The sequence below is a fragment of the Centropristis striata genome, chromosome 15 (assembly GCF_030273125.1).
Source record: "Centropristis striata isolate RG_2023a ecotype Rhode Island chromosome 15, C.striata_1.0, whole genome shotgun sequence".
NCBI classification, from domain to species: domain Eukaryota; kingdom Metazoa; phylum Chordata; class Actinopteri; order Perciformes; family Serranidae; genus Centropristis; species Centropristis striata.
In genome coordinates, this window is record NC_081531.1 from 27,143,133 (window position 1) to 27,159,399 (window position 16,267).

At 38.1% G+C, this 16,267-nt stretch overlaps 1 protein-coding gene across 1 annotated transcript; it reads left to right on the top strand.

Moving 5' to 3' along the window:
* The first annotated feature begins 12,931 nt into the window (after nt 1-12,931).
* LOC131987055 (F-box only protein 39-like) lies at nt 12,932-15,288 on the top strand. The gene is made up of 6 exons (XM_059352199.1): nt 12,932-13,396; nt 13,512-13,683; nt 13,803-14,081; nt 14,350-14,574; nt 14,890-15,066; nt 15,151-15,288. The coding sequence occupies exons 1-6, from the start codon at nt 12,987-12,989 to the stop codon at nt 15,274-15,276; spliced, it is 1,389 nt and encodes a 462-aa protein (XP_059208182.1). The 5' UTR covers nt 12,932-12,986; the 3' UTR covers nt 15,277-15,288.
* Nucleotides 15,289-16,267: the final 979 nt, after the last annotated feature.

A 16,267-nucleotide genomic window follows, 5' to 3' on the forward strand; every position in this document is an offset into this window, starting at 1 on the left:
CTTCTTAAGAGATCCTAGCTGGAAAATTCACTGACTAACTGCAGTGAAGCTGGTTGAGCACTAGAAATCTGCCAGCTGTGCTACTCGGAGAAAAGAAAAGTCACAAACCGCGTCTACGAGAACCACTAACAGCTTAGTAAGTGTCTGTAACATTTATATATGTTCAGCAATTAAATATAAAAGGCACAATAATATGCGACTCCAGAAGCAGTGGTGCGAAGTCCAATAAATCACCTTGAGTGATGTTACCTGAGTTGACAAGCCCTCCAAACCATTGCTTGTTCCTACCCTCAAATAAGGCTCAGAGGACTTTCCAAAATAAGAGCCCTTACAGGAGATCAATTTTCCCCCATGCCTAACTATATTGCTGCATCCTAATTAAGTGTGCACTTAAAGGCAGCTTTATTTATTTTACTTAAAGGACACAAAAACAAAAGATGGACGTCCAAAGGAACAAAAGATGTGCCTTTTTCTAAAGCACTGCTGGAAACATACTTTCAAATTCCCCACAGAAATATTCCAACGAAGATGCATGTAATCAACTGACAGTTGGGGGTAAGTGCTTGTGTTTTTATTCTCATGTTTAAAAAAAAATGTGTAGGTTGTTTTCTCTCTGTTTCATGGCAGGAGAACACAGGAGTTGCCTCTTTAATGCTGCCGCGTTGGCTAGCTTGTTTGTGGTATTATGTGGCATTGATTCTTTAAAGGGTTTGTTTGGATTACCTTCAGTCACACAATAACACAAACCTAACTACACTGTAAAAAATGATAAACAATAGCTACTCAATAAAATTGAGGCAACAGATTGCACGCAATATTATTAATTAAATCTAACTATGTTGCAAGTTGAATTAATAACAACTTAACAGGAAGTGCCTGTCAATTAAAAACGGACTAATTCTATTGTGTTGGATTCATTCAAAATTCTCTTGATTTAGAATTACATACACATAAAGATTATATTTAATGTAGAGAAAGTAGATTCTATCTCAAACATTTTTATATTATAGTTACTTAAACAACTGCCTCAAAATCAAGGACGCATTTATATTTAATACATTTTATCAAATATATTAAGCAAAATGAAATTACTACAGAATAATTTATTACAGTAGTTGATTGTGGCAGCGGTAGACCACTTCAGGGTAAAATTACTGTTTTTGTCAGATGGATATAACGGCCTCACTTCCCCATTGGAAAGAGCTCTCTGACGGCAAGATGAAGCATTGAAATATTATAAATATGACATGCACTAAAACTATTATGGATTTTTTAAAAGTACATTACTTAGCCTACGTGCTGGTTCACTTGCTTACTTCTCCAAAGTGGGGGCGTGCCGACCGCCATCTATTGTAGGTAATACACCAACTATGGATAACTACCTCACACAATGGCATTTCAATAGATCTGAACTATTCCTTTAATGCCTGGCACACCCATTAGCCTGTATTACAATAATGGCTAATACATGATACATAACCACCTGTATAAAGGCTGCCACATAATATATAATGTCTGACTGAATTCACTTCTATTTTTCTCCCTCATACAGCCTTCCTGAAGATGTGGCTAAGTAGGTCCGCTCTGACAATACATGCAGTGGATGCTCACACACTGTTGCTTATGAAAAGGAGCCTTTCATAAAGTCCTCTGTCACACCTTGCTGCCAAGCCGTAGACAAAAAGAGCATTGTTGAGATGCTGCTATTTACATTCCCACATTGAGATTTAAAATTTTTCCAGCACAATGGGGATAATTGTGTGTCAAGCTTTAGATCACATTACTTTCTTATAGTAATCATTTATATTTTGCCTGGTGGGTGCGCTATAATTAAAATGCAATTTGAATTTTTCAAAAGGCTCCAACTCTCACAGGCACAAGATTTGGTATACATCCAGCTCCTGGCACAAAAGAGTCTGACAGCAAAGCAATTCATCAGTAATGGCCCCAAGAAGCCTGTGCATTTAGAGAAGCAGAAACACGAAGAAAAATGTCAGCAATTAGTAGTGTGAATATTGAATTAATACAGCTATAAGACCTTCAAAATCTGATTAAATAATGATCATGAATTTCTACAGCAGTGGGACTTTGGCTAAACCTTTAACTTGAAATGCCAGCTTGATATTAGCTTAACAGAAATTACTATGCATTTAAAGTTTAGAGTTATACTCGTTTGTGCTGTAGTAATACAGACGTTTATACGTTGGAAGGCAAAAGTTCTGGTTCTGCAAGAGTTGATGCAATAGATGTGATTACTCATGGCATGAAAAAAATGGAATAGGACCACATCACCATTAATGATACAAAATAGGTCATATTAGGTTGCATGGCAACTAGCAGTATCTTGTTTATGTTTTTTTGTTGTTCAGTAAATGGTATATTTTTATGCCCTGTTTTGATGGGTTTGCTCTTTCTTTTTCCTTTTGGTTTGTGTCGGCTCTGTGTTGGGTTATGAGACGCAATTATACTATTTTGGCCATGACTCTCTTAGAAACAGTGTGTGAATGTTTAGTTACTTACACACTTTGGTTGAACTTGTAGTTCATCATTTTTGAAATTTTGTTCAGCTTTGTGGACCTTAAAATATAAGAGGTGCTCTTAGAGAAGAGAGCTAAAATTCAAAGGTATCTGAGAAAAACAGGAGATATGAAAAACTCTGGGCTAAAATATAGAGTTTGTGTTAATATGACAAATGACTTAAAATACTATCAAACCCAGAAACACGTCAGAGAAGATCACTGAAGCATGCACAGCACTGAAAGATGAATGACTAAAAGTGATTATAAGATATCGTCTTATAGCAGCATAAACAGTGACGAACTTTCCTAAAGGATATGGCTCCTGACCACGGCTCTCTCCTCCCTATGTTTGTTAAATTTGTTGTCTGCTAAACTACCATTGTTGAACATAGTCTTTACCACATAATATGCCTCATCAAACATGCTTTCACCAGCCATTAGGACAACAGAGGCAGGGCTGTGAAGGCCTCTCCCTTGAGACGGCACCCTTTGTTTATGATCTCTCAACCCTTGTCTTTTTGTTCCCTCCTTTCATCTCTTCTTCTCTGTCCTTCATCCCGGTCTCTACCCTCATTCCCATCTTCTCCCTTTTTTCCTACAATTATCCATGCCCCCTCCTCCCCCTTAATGCTCCCTAACACCCAATCTTCCTCTCCTTTTCTTCTGCATCCTCTCTCCATTTCTTGTTTTGTATGCAAGCCCCAAGGGAGAGAAATGGGTGAAAAGCACTCTCTCTGCACCACTGTCACAAAAGACTGGTGAGTCATCGCCACTTATGTTCCCGTCTCCCTCCTCCCACAAAAAAACACATATACAGGAAAAACACTCAAATTACTCCTTACCTGCCGTGCACTTACAGGAAGGCACGAACACACACACACATCAGTGATTGTGTGTTGTGTGTGAGCGAACACACATCGTTATACCGCTATCTTTACGAGGACCCTTCATTCACAGAATGCATTCCCCAGCCCCTCACCTTAATCATCACAACTACATGTCTAACCTCAGCCTTAAATTCATGTCTTTACCCTGAACCCAGCCTTCACAGAAGTGAGGACTAGTCAAAATGTCCTCACTTGTCAAAAAGGTCCTCGTTCTGTAGGTTAAAAACTTGTACCGGTCCTCACTTTGTAGGAAGCGTGCGCACACACACACACACACACACACACACACACACACACACACACACACACGCACGCACACACGCACACACGCACACACGCACACACACACACACACACACTTCCAAAACGACCCTAAAATTAAAAACCCAGGTCACATAAGCTGATAATTGTGGTACAAAATGGCATTCATTCATGTGTGCTGCCTATCATATCATACAGGATTATGTGGAGTTTAAATAGTGGAAACTCATGTCAATGAAGAAGTTAACACGCAGCCAGGGAGAGCTAAATAGTGAGCTGCTCATGCAGGAGATGCTCCTGGACTAAAGGGGAGGCAAACTGGAAAAAGAGGGAAAAGAGAGAAAGACAGAAATACCCTGGGGAATAGTGATGTGGCTATCGTCTTGTCCTCTGACAGTTTGGGAGCAACAAAGCAAATGCTCTTCCTCCATCTGCTGGAGGAATGAGTCCTTTACAATGCAGTCATGTTGCTATTGTGTGCACAAGATGGCAGACCTGGATGGAACACAATGTACAGAATGACAGTTATTTTGTCAGTTTTCCAACAAGGCGTTGGTTTGTTTCTATGTTCCCAGGGTTCTATATTCCCAAGCTCCATATCTTCTAAAGGGGACACATGAAGGATCTTTTATATAGTTTCATGTTCTCAGCGATGTTTTTCCACTATCGGTCAAATGTTGAAAGTATGTTTCCCTATGTCAAAACATACTGAAATAAGCCATATGCAGCTCATAGCTTACTGAGGCCATGCTCCTCAATATGCCCACAATTTTGCACCCGAGGCTGTTTTCTTGACATTTATATCAACACCGTGAAAAAACATTCTAACTGCATTTGAAACATAAATATCCCTTCAGTAGTTTGCAATTTGAAATGCAAAAATAGTCCTTACCATTCATGTACAATGTTTCTACAGAATTACCTTGAATCATGATTATTTTAATATATTTTCCAATGAAAATTAAATGATAATTACTTCTAATATTCTGCAATATCAGTAAAAATAAACACTTTTTTTCTGCGGCCCCTTTTTTATTAATATTTGTATGAAGGCTAAAATAAAGTATGTCATTTTGTATTTACAGAAAATTGAATAGAGCATAGTTGATCAAAGCAAAGCCTGCAGGCAAGCATTGTATATGAATCTACATTAATCTTTCACTTTCAATTTGAATGCAATCACTTTCATAGTTTCTAATTGACACACTACTCAGCTGGTGCTTAAAACTGCACCAGGTTGAGAGGATAATACACAGTCATGGAAAAAATATTAGACCATTGTTTTCTTCAATTTCTTGTTAATTTTAATGCCTGGTACAACTATAGATCCATCTTTTGGACAAATATAATGATACCAACAAAAATAGCTCATAAGAGTTTAATTTAAGAGCTGATATCTAGACATTTTCCATGGTTTTATTGATAATAACCAAAATCATTATCAAGAAAACCATGGAAAACGGCTAGATATCAGCTCCTAGCTATTTTTGTTGTTATCATTATATTTGTCCAACCAAATATACCTTTAGTTGTACCAGGCAGTAAATGAACAAGAAAACAAGGGTGGTTTAATCATTTTTTTCCATGACTGTAGCTCAAAGACAGAGCTGACAAAAGGGCAGGACCATGGACAGTGCAACAAAGTTAGTCTGCTGTTTCAGAACCATGGACAGAGCCACAGATTAAGATTAAGGATCAATGAATCAGCAGACTACACTGTAACACATTCAACTAAACAACTAACTCCTCGGCCCATTAGTACAATACACATCAAAGTATTTTTTTTATGTCTTTCACCAATCTATGGATCATTTTCATTATTATAATCAGATTATTTTCTCAATCAATGTATTGTTTGGTCAATGAAATGCAGTGGTGGAATGTAACTGAATACATTTACTGTAATATCATGTATTGTAGTGTATATGTAGCACAGTACTTAAGTTCAATTTTGAGGTTATTTGAGTATTTCCATTAATGTAACTTTATACTTCTACTTTACTACATTTCAGAGGTTAATATTGTGGTTTAAACTCCACTACAAACTCCACTTTGCAGTCAGCTTTACTGACTTTTCAGGGTAAGGTTAAACATAAAAACATTATACATTTAAAGTGACTTTTTTTTTAACCTCATAAGAGTATATTAAGGAGTTAAAATTTCCCCCATCTTTACAACATTAAACACTGCTTACATAAATGCATCATTACAAATAATCTAATAATATATTTTGAATATCTATAACAATCTGACTGGGGCCATTCTGCATAAAAAGGAGTTTTATTTTTGATACCTTCATATATTTTACTTTTATTACAAGACTTTCACTTGTAGTGGAGTCATTTCACAGGATTGTATCAGTACTTTTAATTAACCTTTTGATGCACAACATATTGACACCCCTTCTAATGCACAACATGGGTCAAAAATGACCCGCATTCATTCCCCATGTTATTTAATGCTTGCTGTGTGTTTCTGTGCTCTATCTTTTGATATCAACTTATTTTATGATTGAATAGTCCAAGTATTCTTTAAATATCTTGTTTTGATAATAACAGATCATTATTTCCATTTTGCTTCTCATAGCCTACTTTATGAAGATTTTTTTTGTATTATTACATACTACTTGGCTAAGTAGCTTGCTAAGCTAACTACTTAGGCAAGAAGTTAGCTAAGTAGTTAGCTTAGCAAGCTACTTAGCTAACTACTTAGCCAAGAAGTTAGCTAAGTAGTTAGCTTAGAAAGCTACTTAGCTAAATACTTAGCCAAGAAGTTAGCTAAGTAGTTAGCTCAGCAAGCTACTTAGCTAAATACTTAGCCAAGAAGTTAGCTAAGTAGTTAGCTTAGATAGCTACTTAGCTAACTTCTTGTCTTAGTATTTAGCTAATTAGCTGGCTATGCTAACTACTTAGCTAACTTCTTGGCTAAGTAGTAAGCTAAGTAGTTATCTTAGCAAGCTAATTAGCTAAATAAAATGATATGGGTCATATTTGACCCATGTTGTGCATTAGAAGGGTAGTGACACACAATAGGATTTCATTCAAAAAATATTGAAGGAAAACATAAAAATGAGGATGTTTGATGATCAAAAACAAACTAATTCAGAAAAACCTGGAATACTGAATGATGAAAATAATTTATTGCAAAGATATAGAACACATAAACTCTGTCGGGTCACTTTAGACCCATGTTGTGCATCAAAGGGTTAAGTAAGGGATCTTTTCCACCACTGATAAAACGACACAAATAAGTGAAAATGTCCATCATTATCAATTAATATTAATATTGCTTGTTCATTTAACAGGTCATAAGATGAATGTTAACTATCATGAGATGAAAAAAAAGCAGAAAATCCTCACTGTTGAGGAGCTGCAACTGGGGAACATTTAGAGATTTAGCTTGAGAAATGACAATAAATTATCAAAATAGTTGACCATTTTGAAGGAAAATTGTTGAGTTGTAAATAAAACTTTTTTACTTTGCTGTTGTAAATAGGTCTCTTTATCAACATCTGTATATCGTAGGTGTGGAGATGTTGTATTGTGTTTATTTGTTGTCAATTTTCTTGGTTTTGACTTTGCAGAAATTGTTGTTGGTCTTAGCAGGCTTGCTTATGTCAAAACAGACTCCACCGCAGAGGCATCACCTGATTACTCTTTACAGCAAGCTGCTTGTGAGCCATTCAGACACATCAAATATTAAAGGCCTGGAGTTTCCGTTTCACACACAGAGAGGGAGGGGAGGCGGCAGAGAGGCAGATAGACAGGAGCACAGACGGGGGCAGAGAAAGAGAGGGAAAAGTCAAAGAAAGGTGGGATTAAGAGGGAATAACACATCAGGCACCCTGGGAGGGAGACACATGAGCAGGGATGGAGGGAGAGAGGGAGGAACAGGGAGAGAGCACCCACAGGTAAGGCAAGGAGAGTGTGAATGTTTGTGCTTAATCAGGTACTCGCCGTGAGTGTAACAGTAGAGGCTGAGCTGGTGTAATCAGCTGAAGATAGATGGGCTGATAACCTTCTAGTTAGGCGCTTAGGAGGGCAGGTTTTTTTAATTCTGCTGCTGATTCTCTCGCTCTCTCTCAAACCTCAGTGGGACGACTTCTATCCAGGCTGACACACCGACTCAAAGCTGCAGCGAGGAGAGCGACGAGCCCCAAAACCTCCAGGAATCAGAGGAGAGCAACCAGGCTGACAGTGGAGCCTGTGATGGAGAGGCAGAGCCCAGTCAGGTCAGAAAAAAATACACCAGCATTTATGATATACAGGTGCATCTAAAAAAAAAATTAGAATATCATAGAAAAGTTAATTTATGTCAGTAATTCAGTTCAATAAGGTGAAATAACACATTATATAGATCCATTACACACATGAAACACATGAAACATTTCATGTCTTAATTTATTTAATTTCTTCTAATTATAATTATTATGGCTTACATTTAATGAAGATCTAAAATTCAGTGTCTCAAAACATTGGAATATTACAAAAGACCAATTAAAAAGTATGTTTAATATGTAAATGTTGGCCTCTGAAAAGTATGTCATCTATATGACTCAATACTTGGAGCTATTTGACTTGAACTACTGGAAATGGACTTTTCTATCATATTCTAATGTATTGAGATGCATCTGTATACTGTAAACTTATGCAACCAGAGGTAATTAGCATTTAGTGCAACTGACACAAATTTTTGCTCAAGATTGTCCCTTGTTTGGTGTGATTGATAAAGGATGGGGAGGATGTTTGCATCAGTGACACAGAAGCTGCACCGCAGGAGACTCCGACTGCCACAAACACACAGGATGATGCTGACTGCCTCCCATTGTCCCCCCTGCCAACAGAGGAAGAGTTGACCCCCCCTTCAGTGTCATCTCATCCCTCCAACACACAGAGTAAGTCTCACACACACAAACCACTCATACATTGCATCTAAAGCATATATGCACATGTAAGGCTATTTAAAGGAATAATTCACCCCTACAGTGATCTTTTGTATATCAATTACTCACCCCGCTTTACCTTAAATTCGTGAAGAAAACTTATTATTGTTATTCTCGCAAGCCTCTACGGTAAATGGGGTGTCCTGCATTGAATTACAAAGCTATATCAAAACATCTGTTTAAAAAACTCTCACGCGGCCTGTGCAGTTAAATCAAGGTCTTATTTATCCAGTCATATGCTCACTACTTCCCAAACACATGGATTTTTGCTAAAATCTTACTGTTTAAAACACTACCACCACTACACAACGCACTGTGAGTCTGTGTCCATTCAGGCAAGAAAGTATTGTGTGAGAATCTCTAAATCAAGGTTTTCATATAGTTAAGTTAAACACAAGACCCATTTATTTCAATTCATCAAGAATTTGGATTTTTGGATTCTTCGTTCACCGTAGAGGCATCCATTAACAGCTTTCTTCAAGAAGTTAAGGTAAAGGGGAGGTTAGGGTTGAGTAGATGATATACAAATGATCATTTTAAGGGTTTGGTTTAAAGAAAACCATGTCTTTTTTGTGTGTGTGTTCTCACAGATCGCCCATCTGAACCCTGCTGGTATTGCCTGAGGTCTCTTGATTCAGAGTACCGTCCTGAAACTCCTGAACAGGTTTAAACATTTCTGGCAAAATATATCTTTTCCTCAAAATATGTCAATTCAGACAAGCTGAATTGACAACCTCTAACTCTTACATGCAACAAACAGTGGTGCAAAGATTTAAACAGTGGTGTAGTTGTAACGGATGAGGATGTGTGAAAAAAAGGTTGTTTTCCAGAAATTTCCTGTATTTATTTACAGACTTTTCCCTGTTTTTCCCCCCCAACATTAAGTGCAAATGTCATTTTAAAAAAGTACATTTTTAAAAAGTTAAAAATTGAAATCTGTAAATGAATATAATGGGATATTATATATATATTTTTTGCCTAATGGTTAATGTTAAATTACAGTGAATTCTATATATAAATACAAAACATACACATCATATTGCTGATTGGAAAACTTTTCAATTAATGTTAAAAAAGTCAAAAGAAATGTAAATTAAAATAAATAAATAAATATATACATATTAATATAGTAATATATATATATATATATATATATATATATATATATATATATATATAACTATAGTACTTCAGTATAACTAAGTATATAACTATACTTTTATATGCAGATATTTACTGTTTATTATCTATATTTTTAAAAGCAATTATCTATAAAAATAAGTTACAGTCGTTGACTGATATTTGACAGCAAATGTTTGGCAACTTTTACTGCTTTTTAAATTCTTTTTTTTACAGTGTATTTTACCAATGGGAGAGTGGGTATACTCTCATATAAATTGCAAGGGCTTTTTAGCTGATAGCAGTCTGATCTATATTCTTTACAGAAATAAAGCTTGTGCTTGTGTCTGTGATTGTGACCTTTAGTGAGTTAAGAGATTAATAATTGTGTGGAAATAAAGCGAGGACAGTCATGAATATTGAATCATTGTAACAAAAGAAGTAGATATGTTACTTGATAGTTTTGTAGGATATTTAGCCACTGGAATAAAAAAACAAACATTTAAATGACTTTAAAAGTTGTCAAAAACAAACTAAAGGTCCAGTGAGAAGAATAAAATTGACTATAGAAATGTACAACAAGTGTACAACATCAAGTTTGTATGGAATAAATTATTCATATTTTAGACGTGTGACACTGTACAGGGCTGAAATATTATGCACAAGCTCATACATCAGGATATATGCATCTATAAGGTAATTTTTCCATAAGTGAATTATATTATCATCATTGCTTTTGATTCAGAAGCAATAATACTAAATACTAATACTTGGAACAAAAGTCAAATTATTTGCTTCTACTGTTCATTGAGCTGTTTAATAATTTATTGAAACCAATAACTCTGAGAAGAGAAATCTGATTCTTTAACCTGTGTCACTGAGTATCAAGACTCAAATTCATTTTGGAGTTGATCCATTGAGACTAAGTTAAGTTTGTATAACTGCTTCTTGATATCTCCAGTGTAGTTTTCTCATGCAGAGAAAAAAGCCGTAAAATCAGAATTGCAGTTCTAGGATTAGTCATCACTTCAGTCTGTTAAAGAACAAAATCTACATCTCAAAACTGACCTATAAAACACTTAAAGCCCTATTTTGTGCTGTGCTGCAGGAAGACTCAGACCCTTTGTCACCGGCGCCCTCTAGTGGCCAGAAAGTGAGCTACCAGACAGACCCTCGACCTCACTTCGGAGTAGCTTGGTCCTCCCACTCCACGTGTCGCCCCCTGTGGGGCAGTGAGGGGCCTTGCTGGGGGCAAAGGAATCAGGAAGTGCCCGATCAGACACACACCTGCCCTCACTGCCATCTGGGGCTGCCCCCTGACACACTGCGTTGGCACGAGGTTCAACACAAACACACAGACATAAATAGTGTCACAAATAAAATTCCACTGTCTGACTCTGTTTACCAGAGAGCCTCTGACTGTTGTTCTTCTCTCTCACAGGCCAAGTGTCTGCTGTTCGAAGGGCTGAGGAACTCAAAAAATTAAATGGAGTCATCGTCAGAGGCAAAGGCTGCTTGTACTTTTAAAAAAAAGAAAAGAAAAAAGAGTCTGTCTTATCTTTATTAATGCTCTCAGGAAATACTTTGCTCATAAATGTTATGGGCAATATCTGTTTCTGCTCGTCAACAACTGTCTGTTTGTCCATTTCTTATTTCATTTTGAGTTAATGTTCAACTTCTGTGATATTTTTATTTATGTGTTAGCACAAATAAACTGCATGTGTACAAAATTATTAAGTGGTAGTTTTATTAACTGTTTATAATTCATACATTTTTATATAGATTATGTGCCTTTAGAAAAGACACATTAATGGTTGCCAGGTTAAGAAAAGGCCCTGTGAAAGGTGTTCATCCTTTCATTAAGGTAAAAATGCATCTTTAGTGTCTGCAGTTATTGATATGTATGAACTTATTACAAAGTCATTTTATTCATGTGTGATGATAGTAGCCAGTTCATTGCAGAGAGAGCATTTCTTGAAACTTGAGCTCAGTGTAAAAAAAAGGGGCTGCTGTGACCTCTAGGATAATCACAGCCTCATGAAACTTTACAACCACAAACTAGAGACCTAGAGCCTTCAGAGGATGGATAGGTTTCCTAGGTGTTTTTACTCTACTGTAGTTACTTTACTTTTACTCTTATGGGGGTCCCTTGGCAGTTTAGGGAACAGAAGTGCCGGTCATCCAATCGCCAAAAATTCAGAAATCTTCAAAATGTCAAATGTTTTTGAAACCAAGCTTTTGACCATTTTTATCCATTCTTGAAAAATAAAAAAAACGAAACAATTCAGCATCAAATGTGTGCAATGAATGGTATTGACCCAAAAATTGCTGCAATAACATCACAATTGAGCCTGGGAATGGACAGAAAGCAAAACATTAATGTTCTGAACCCTCATACACCTAAATAGATTGGGAGCGTGTTCCCCAGGTCCCTCTTTGTATGAGACTGGGGACCTTTTTTCCCCGCTTTTCCCAAAAAGGGTCCTATGTTCCCCGGTCTGAGTTTTTCCATCATTACTGCCAAATTCCATGGCAAATAGGCCTAACCCTAACCCTATTTAAATAGCCAAAAAATGAACTGCAAAGTAACCAGAAAGTAGCTGCTGTGCAAATTTAAGTTTTGTGCTGCTTGAGCTAAGGTAGGCCATGTGACGGTAAGCCTGCTGGCCATGCTGAGAGTCTACCGTAAAGATTGCGGGGAACGGTATGTATTGCTACAGGGGAACATAGGACCCTTTTTGGGAAAAACGGGGAACATAGGCCCCGGGGAACATAGGCCCTGGGGAACATAGGCCCTGGGGAACATAGGCCCTGGGGAACATAGGGATGACCCCAATCGATTTACCTAAATGATCAGTTACACACAGTGCTAAGCTACATCTCGAAAATGAATCTTCAGGCCCACAGCTTTCAGATGATGTACACCACTTTTATGTAGTATTTAATATTGACCTGCTTTCTCCCCCTAAAACCCACTGCCCTCAACCCCCAATTCTCAATAAAATTGTGGCAAAATGATAAAGATAAAGGGTTAAAAAAAAGCCTTGAAATTCCTTTTGAGGTGTTTAGAATAGAACTGACTGGAACTGAATTGAGAATTGATTCTTCGTGATGACACAATAGAACCCCAACATTATGTTCCATTGGTTCCATTCGCTGCTGGACACCCTCCAGCTTCAAGCAAACTCTCTGTCTCACATTTCTTACTACGTGCTGGTATTTATTTCACATTTCAGACTTTTGTGACTTTTTCCCAAAATGGATAAGGAGTTTGATTACTTTAGTGGAGAAGATGAGGACAGTGAAGAAGAAATGAGCAGTCCTGGGTGTAGCTCAGAGAAGACAAGCTTTTGGGAGTCACTTCCTGATGTGTGCTTGCAGCAGATTTTCATGTTTCTTTCTGACCGTGATCGCAGGAGCGCAGACCTGGTTTGTTACAACTGGCACAATGTCATGCGTTCTCCCTCTCTCTGGCGCTCCCACTACTTCTACTTCAATGGTCGGTTATCCAAATATCGGCCGTCTGAATACTGCGCCGCTGTGGGCTTTATCCGCTCTGTTGGAGTCTACCTGCAGAGGCTGAAGGTGTGTGTGTGTCCACCACGCAGGTCCTTGATGGCCCGGCGACTGGAGCAAACCATCAGTGGGATGTTTTTCGAGCTTACCAGGTAAAGCAGTGTGTTTCCTGAAGGTGCATCGAAACCAAAACTTGGTTTGTACACAATTCTCATTAGACTGACAATACCACAAAATTGTTATGTTATCATTGTTTTGTCTCCACAGAGTAAATGCTCCACTGAAGTCCCTCTCCCTCAATAACCTGGAGTTGGATGGGCCTTCCTGGACTACGGGGGTCAGGACCACTTTAGTAAACAGCCTTTCTCTCTTCCTCCGAAGAGGGACCTCAAGGCTCAACACTGTTTCTCTGAATGGGATGCGAATCTGCCTGAATCAGGTGAACACCACACCAGTCCAAAGACACATGGGTGCTTCACTGAAGTCCCAGTGGTAATCAAAGAAATAAGTCACATTAGTTGACAGCACTTGACATAAATGTAATCTTTAACCCTTTAGGGTTTCGAGCTGCTATCCACCCTGGTATCATATCATGGCCGCCACATCTCTTCTTTGGACTTGAATGGATTCTTCTCTAACAGACTGCAACTCCACCTTAACTCCAGCATGCCCCGCATCATGCGCAGCCTGCCAGGTCTCAGCCACTTGGGACTGAGTTACTCCTGTGTGTCAGATGAGCTGCTAACAGCACTTCAGCATAGAAAGCAAAGAAGGAGACATGTCAACCCGCTGCAGACATTGTCACTTTACTGCAATTTAAACGAGTCCCATGAACAAGTAAGCAAGACATAAACAGATAAGCATTAATTGCTGAATTGCCAAGTAGGAAAAAGCAGCAGTTGCAGTGGACAACATCCAATGAAAAGTGTTTAAGTGCTCACGAAGATGGCTTTTGGCAGGTTAATAGTGCAGGTGTGTGAGATTACTGGGTCTAAGCACATGCCGAAACAGCAAAAAGTGAAGGAAAACTTAAATGGTGAAAAAAAACAAACTCCCTCAGGTTTCTTTTGTTAATCTCCGCCTCTGCTTCAACTTCTCTGTCAAGGTGGTGTATGGTGGCTCATGGGCATCTTTGGTATCTACCTCCCCGGACCTGAGAGTCAAGATTATAGTGGACCAAATCATCAACACCGACCGGCTCGGAAGGATCCTGCTGCCTGAGATTCCCCTGACAGAATACACCATGACAGCTTTCTACGATCCAGACGTAGACTGGAGTGCCAAGCCTCTTCTCCGTCGCCTGCTGCCTCAGTACAGGCACAGTCTGCAGGTCAGGTTGCTGCTGAGAAACACATTATGTTCCCATTCAGGCCATTTGGGTGGGATATGCTGACATTTGGAAATGGAAAGTTAAAAGGAGTTCTAGATAAATGTCATACTGAGGGTAGGGTGCGATGCCAGATCCAGAATTTCTGAATGCGGGAGAAAGAGTAGCTGTGTACCCCTTTCTTAGAGTTTTCCTTCAACTTTTTATAAAGAAAAAGTAGCATCTTAAGGGCATCTAGTGGACAGGTAGAGACTGGCGATGAAGGGGTTTGGGTAAGTGGGATGTGTTGTAGGTAACTGTCATATTGTCTGTCTGTAGTATCTGGCCCTGGAACTGAGCAACTGCAGTGAAACACTGGATAGGGCTCTGCTGGAGCTGGTCAAGGTGTGTGACTGTCTGGAGGAGCTGAAAGTCTTGGCTTTCTTGGAAGTCAGCACCGTGCAGGGGCTGCTGCACATCAGACTGACACAAAGGAGCTTACTCAACAAGATCAGAGTAAGAAAATAAATAGACTAAATCATGCATATATACTGCAATGAATACACACACACTAATGCTCTTGATCACCATGTCTTCCAGGTGAGAATCTACTCAGAAAATGACGAATCCAATGAGCAGCAAGCCCAGCTGGAGGAAGTATTGACTTGCTACCCAAACCTCCCTCCAGAACTGGACTTTAATGCTATAGTCTACCCCTTTGTATGAGCACACATGCAAGTTGTCAGCAAAAAAATAAAACAAATGAAGCATTAAATTCAACTGTGTTTTTTTAATCAATTGACAAAATTAACAACAATTGGTCTGTGTAGTTTAGAGTTCGGACACTGGCTGGCTCTGTGTGCGTGTGTATTCTATATTTTCTCAGGGGGGTGGGGGTTGTGGGTGGAAACACTGACCTAGTTTCATTGTGAAGGGTAATCGGGGGAGGCAGTGTGTGTATGTGTGTGTGTGTGTGTGTGTGTGTGTGTGTGCACGTGCGCTCTGGCATGGCGAGAGCACTATTTAAGGACACATGGATTAAGAAGCAGCGGCAATATACCAAACTATTAAATTGCATGGGTCATGACACACTGTAGTATTGTGTAGTTTTAATCATATTAATTTCATTCCAACTAATCATTATATTATTAAAATACTGCTATGGCTCCAAGAGTATTAGTGTATATCTTTGTTATGATCCCTGAATATATTTCTATTATTATATACCTACTTAGATACTTTCAATACCACATGTTTAAAACGATACGATCTCCATAATCGACAGTGTTGAAAATAATAAAGCTATTTAAAAAACAGATATACAGTCAGATTTTCAAGATAATCAGATAATCAGATAATCAATTTTTCTGTACCAGCACCGAGTGCAGTTTGAGGGAAAAAAACAAAGAAAAAGCTTTTGTGCGTGCCTATGATTTCTTTTACTTTTGGAAATTGTATCAAAAGCTGTATCGGGTAGTTATTTTAATTCTGGTATTACAATCTATTACACACTCAATTGATACATACCTCTGCATACATATATTATATTATTGTTAATGTGTCCTGTTAATATTGGTGTCTACTGAGGCTTTGGCACAATTGCTGCCAATAAAGCCAGTTGTATGTACAGTACTTAACAAATTTCTTAGAACACCTGTCATAAAAACGAGGAAACATAAAAATTATAGAAATCTTTCAAAAGCTTGTTTAAAATTAA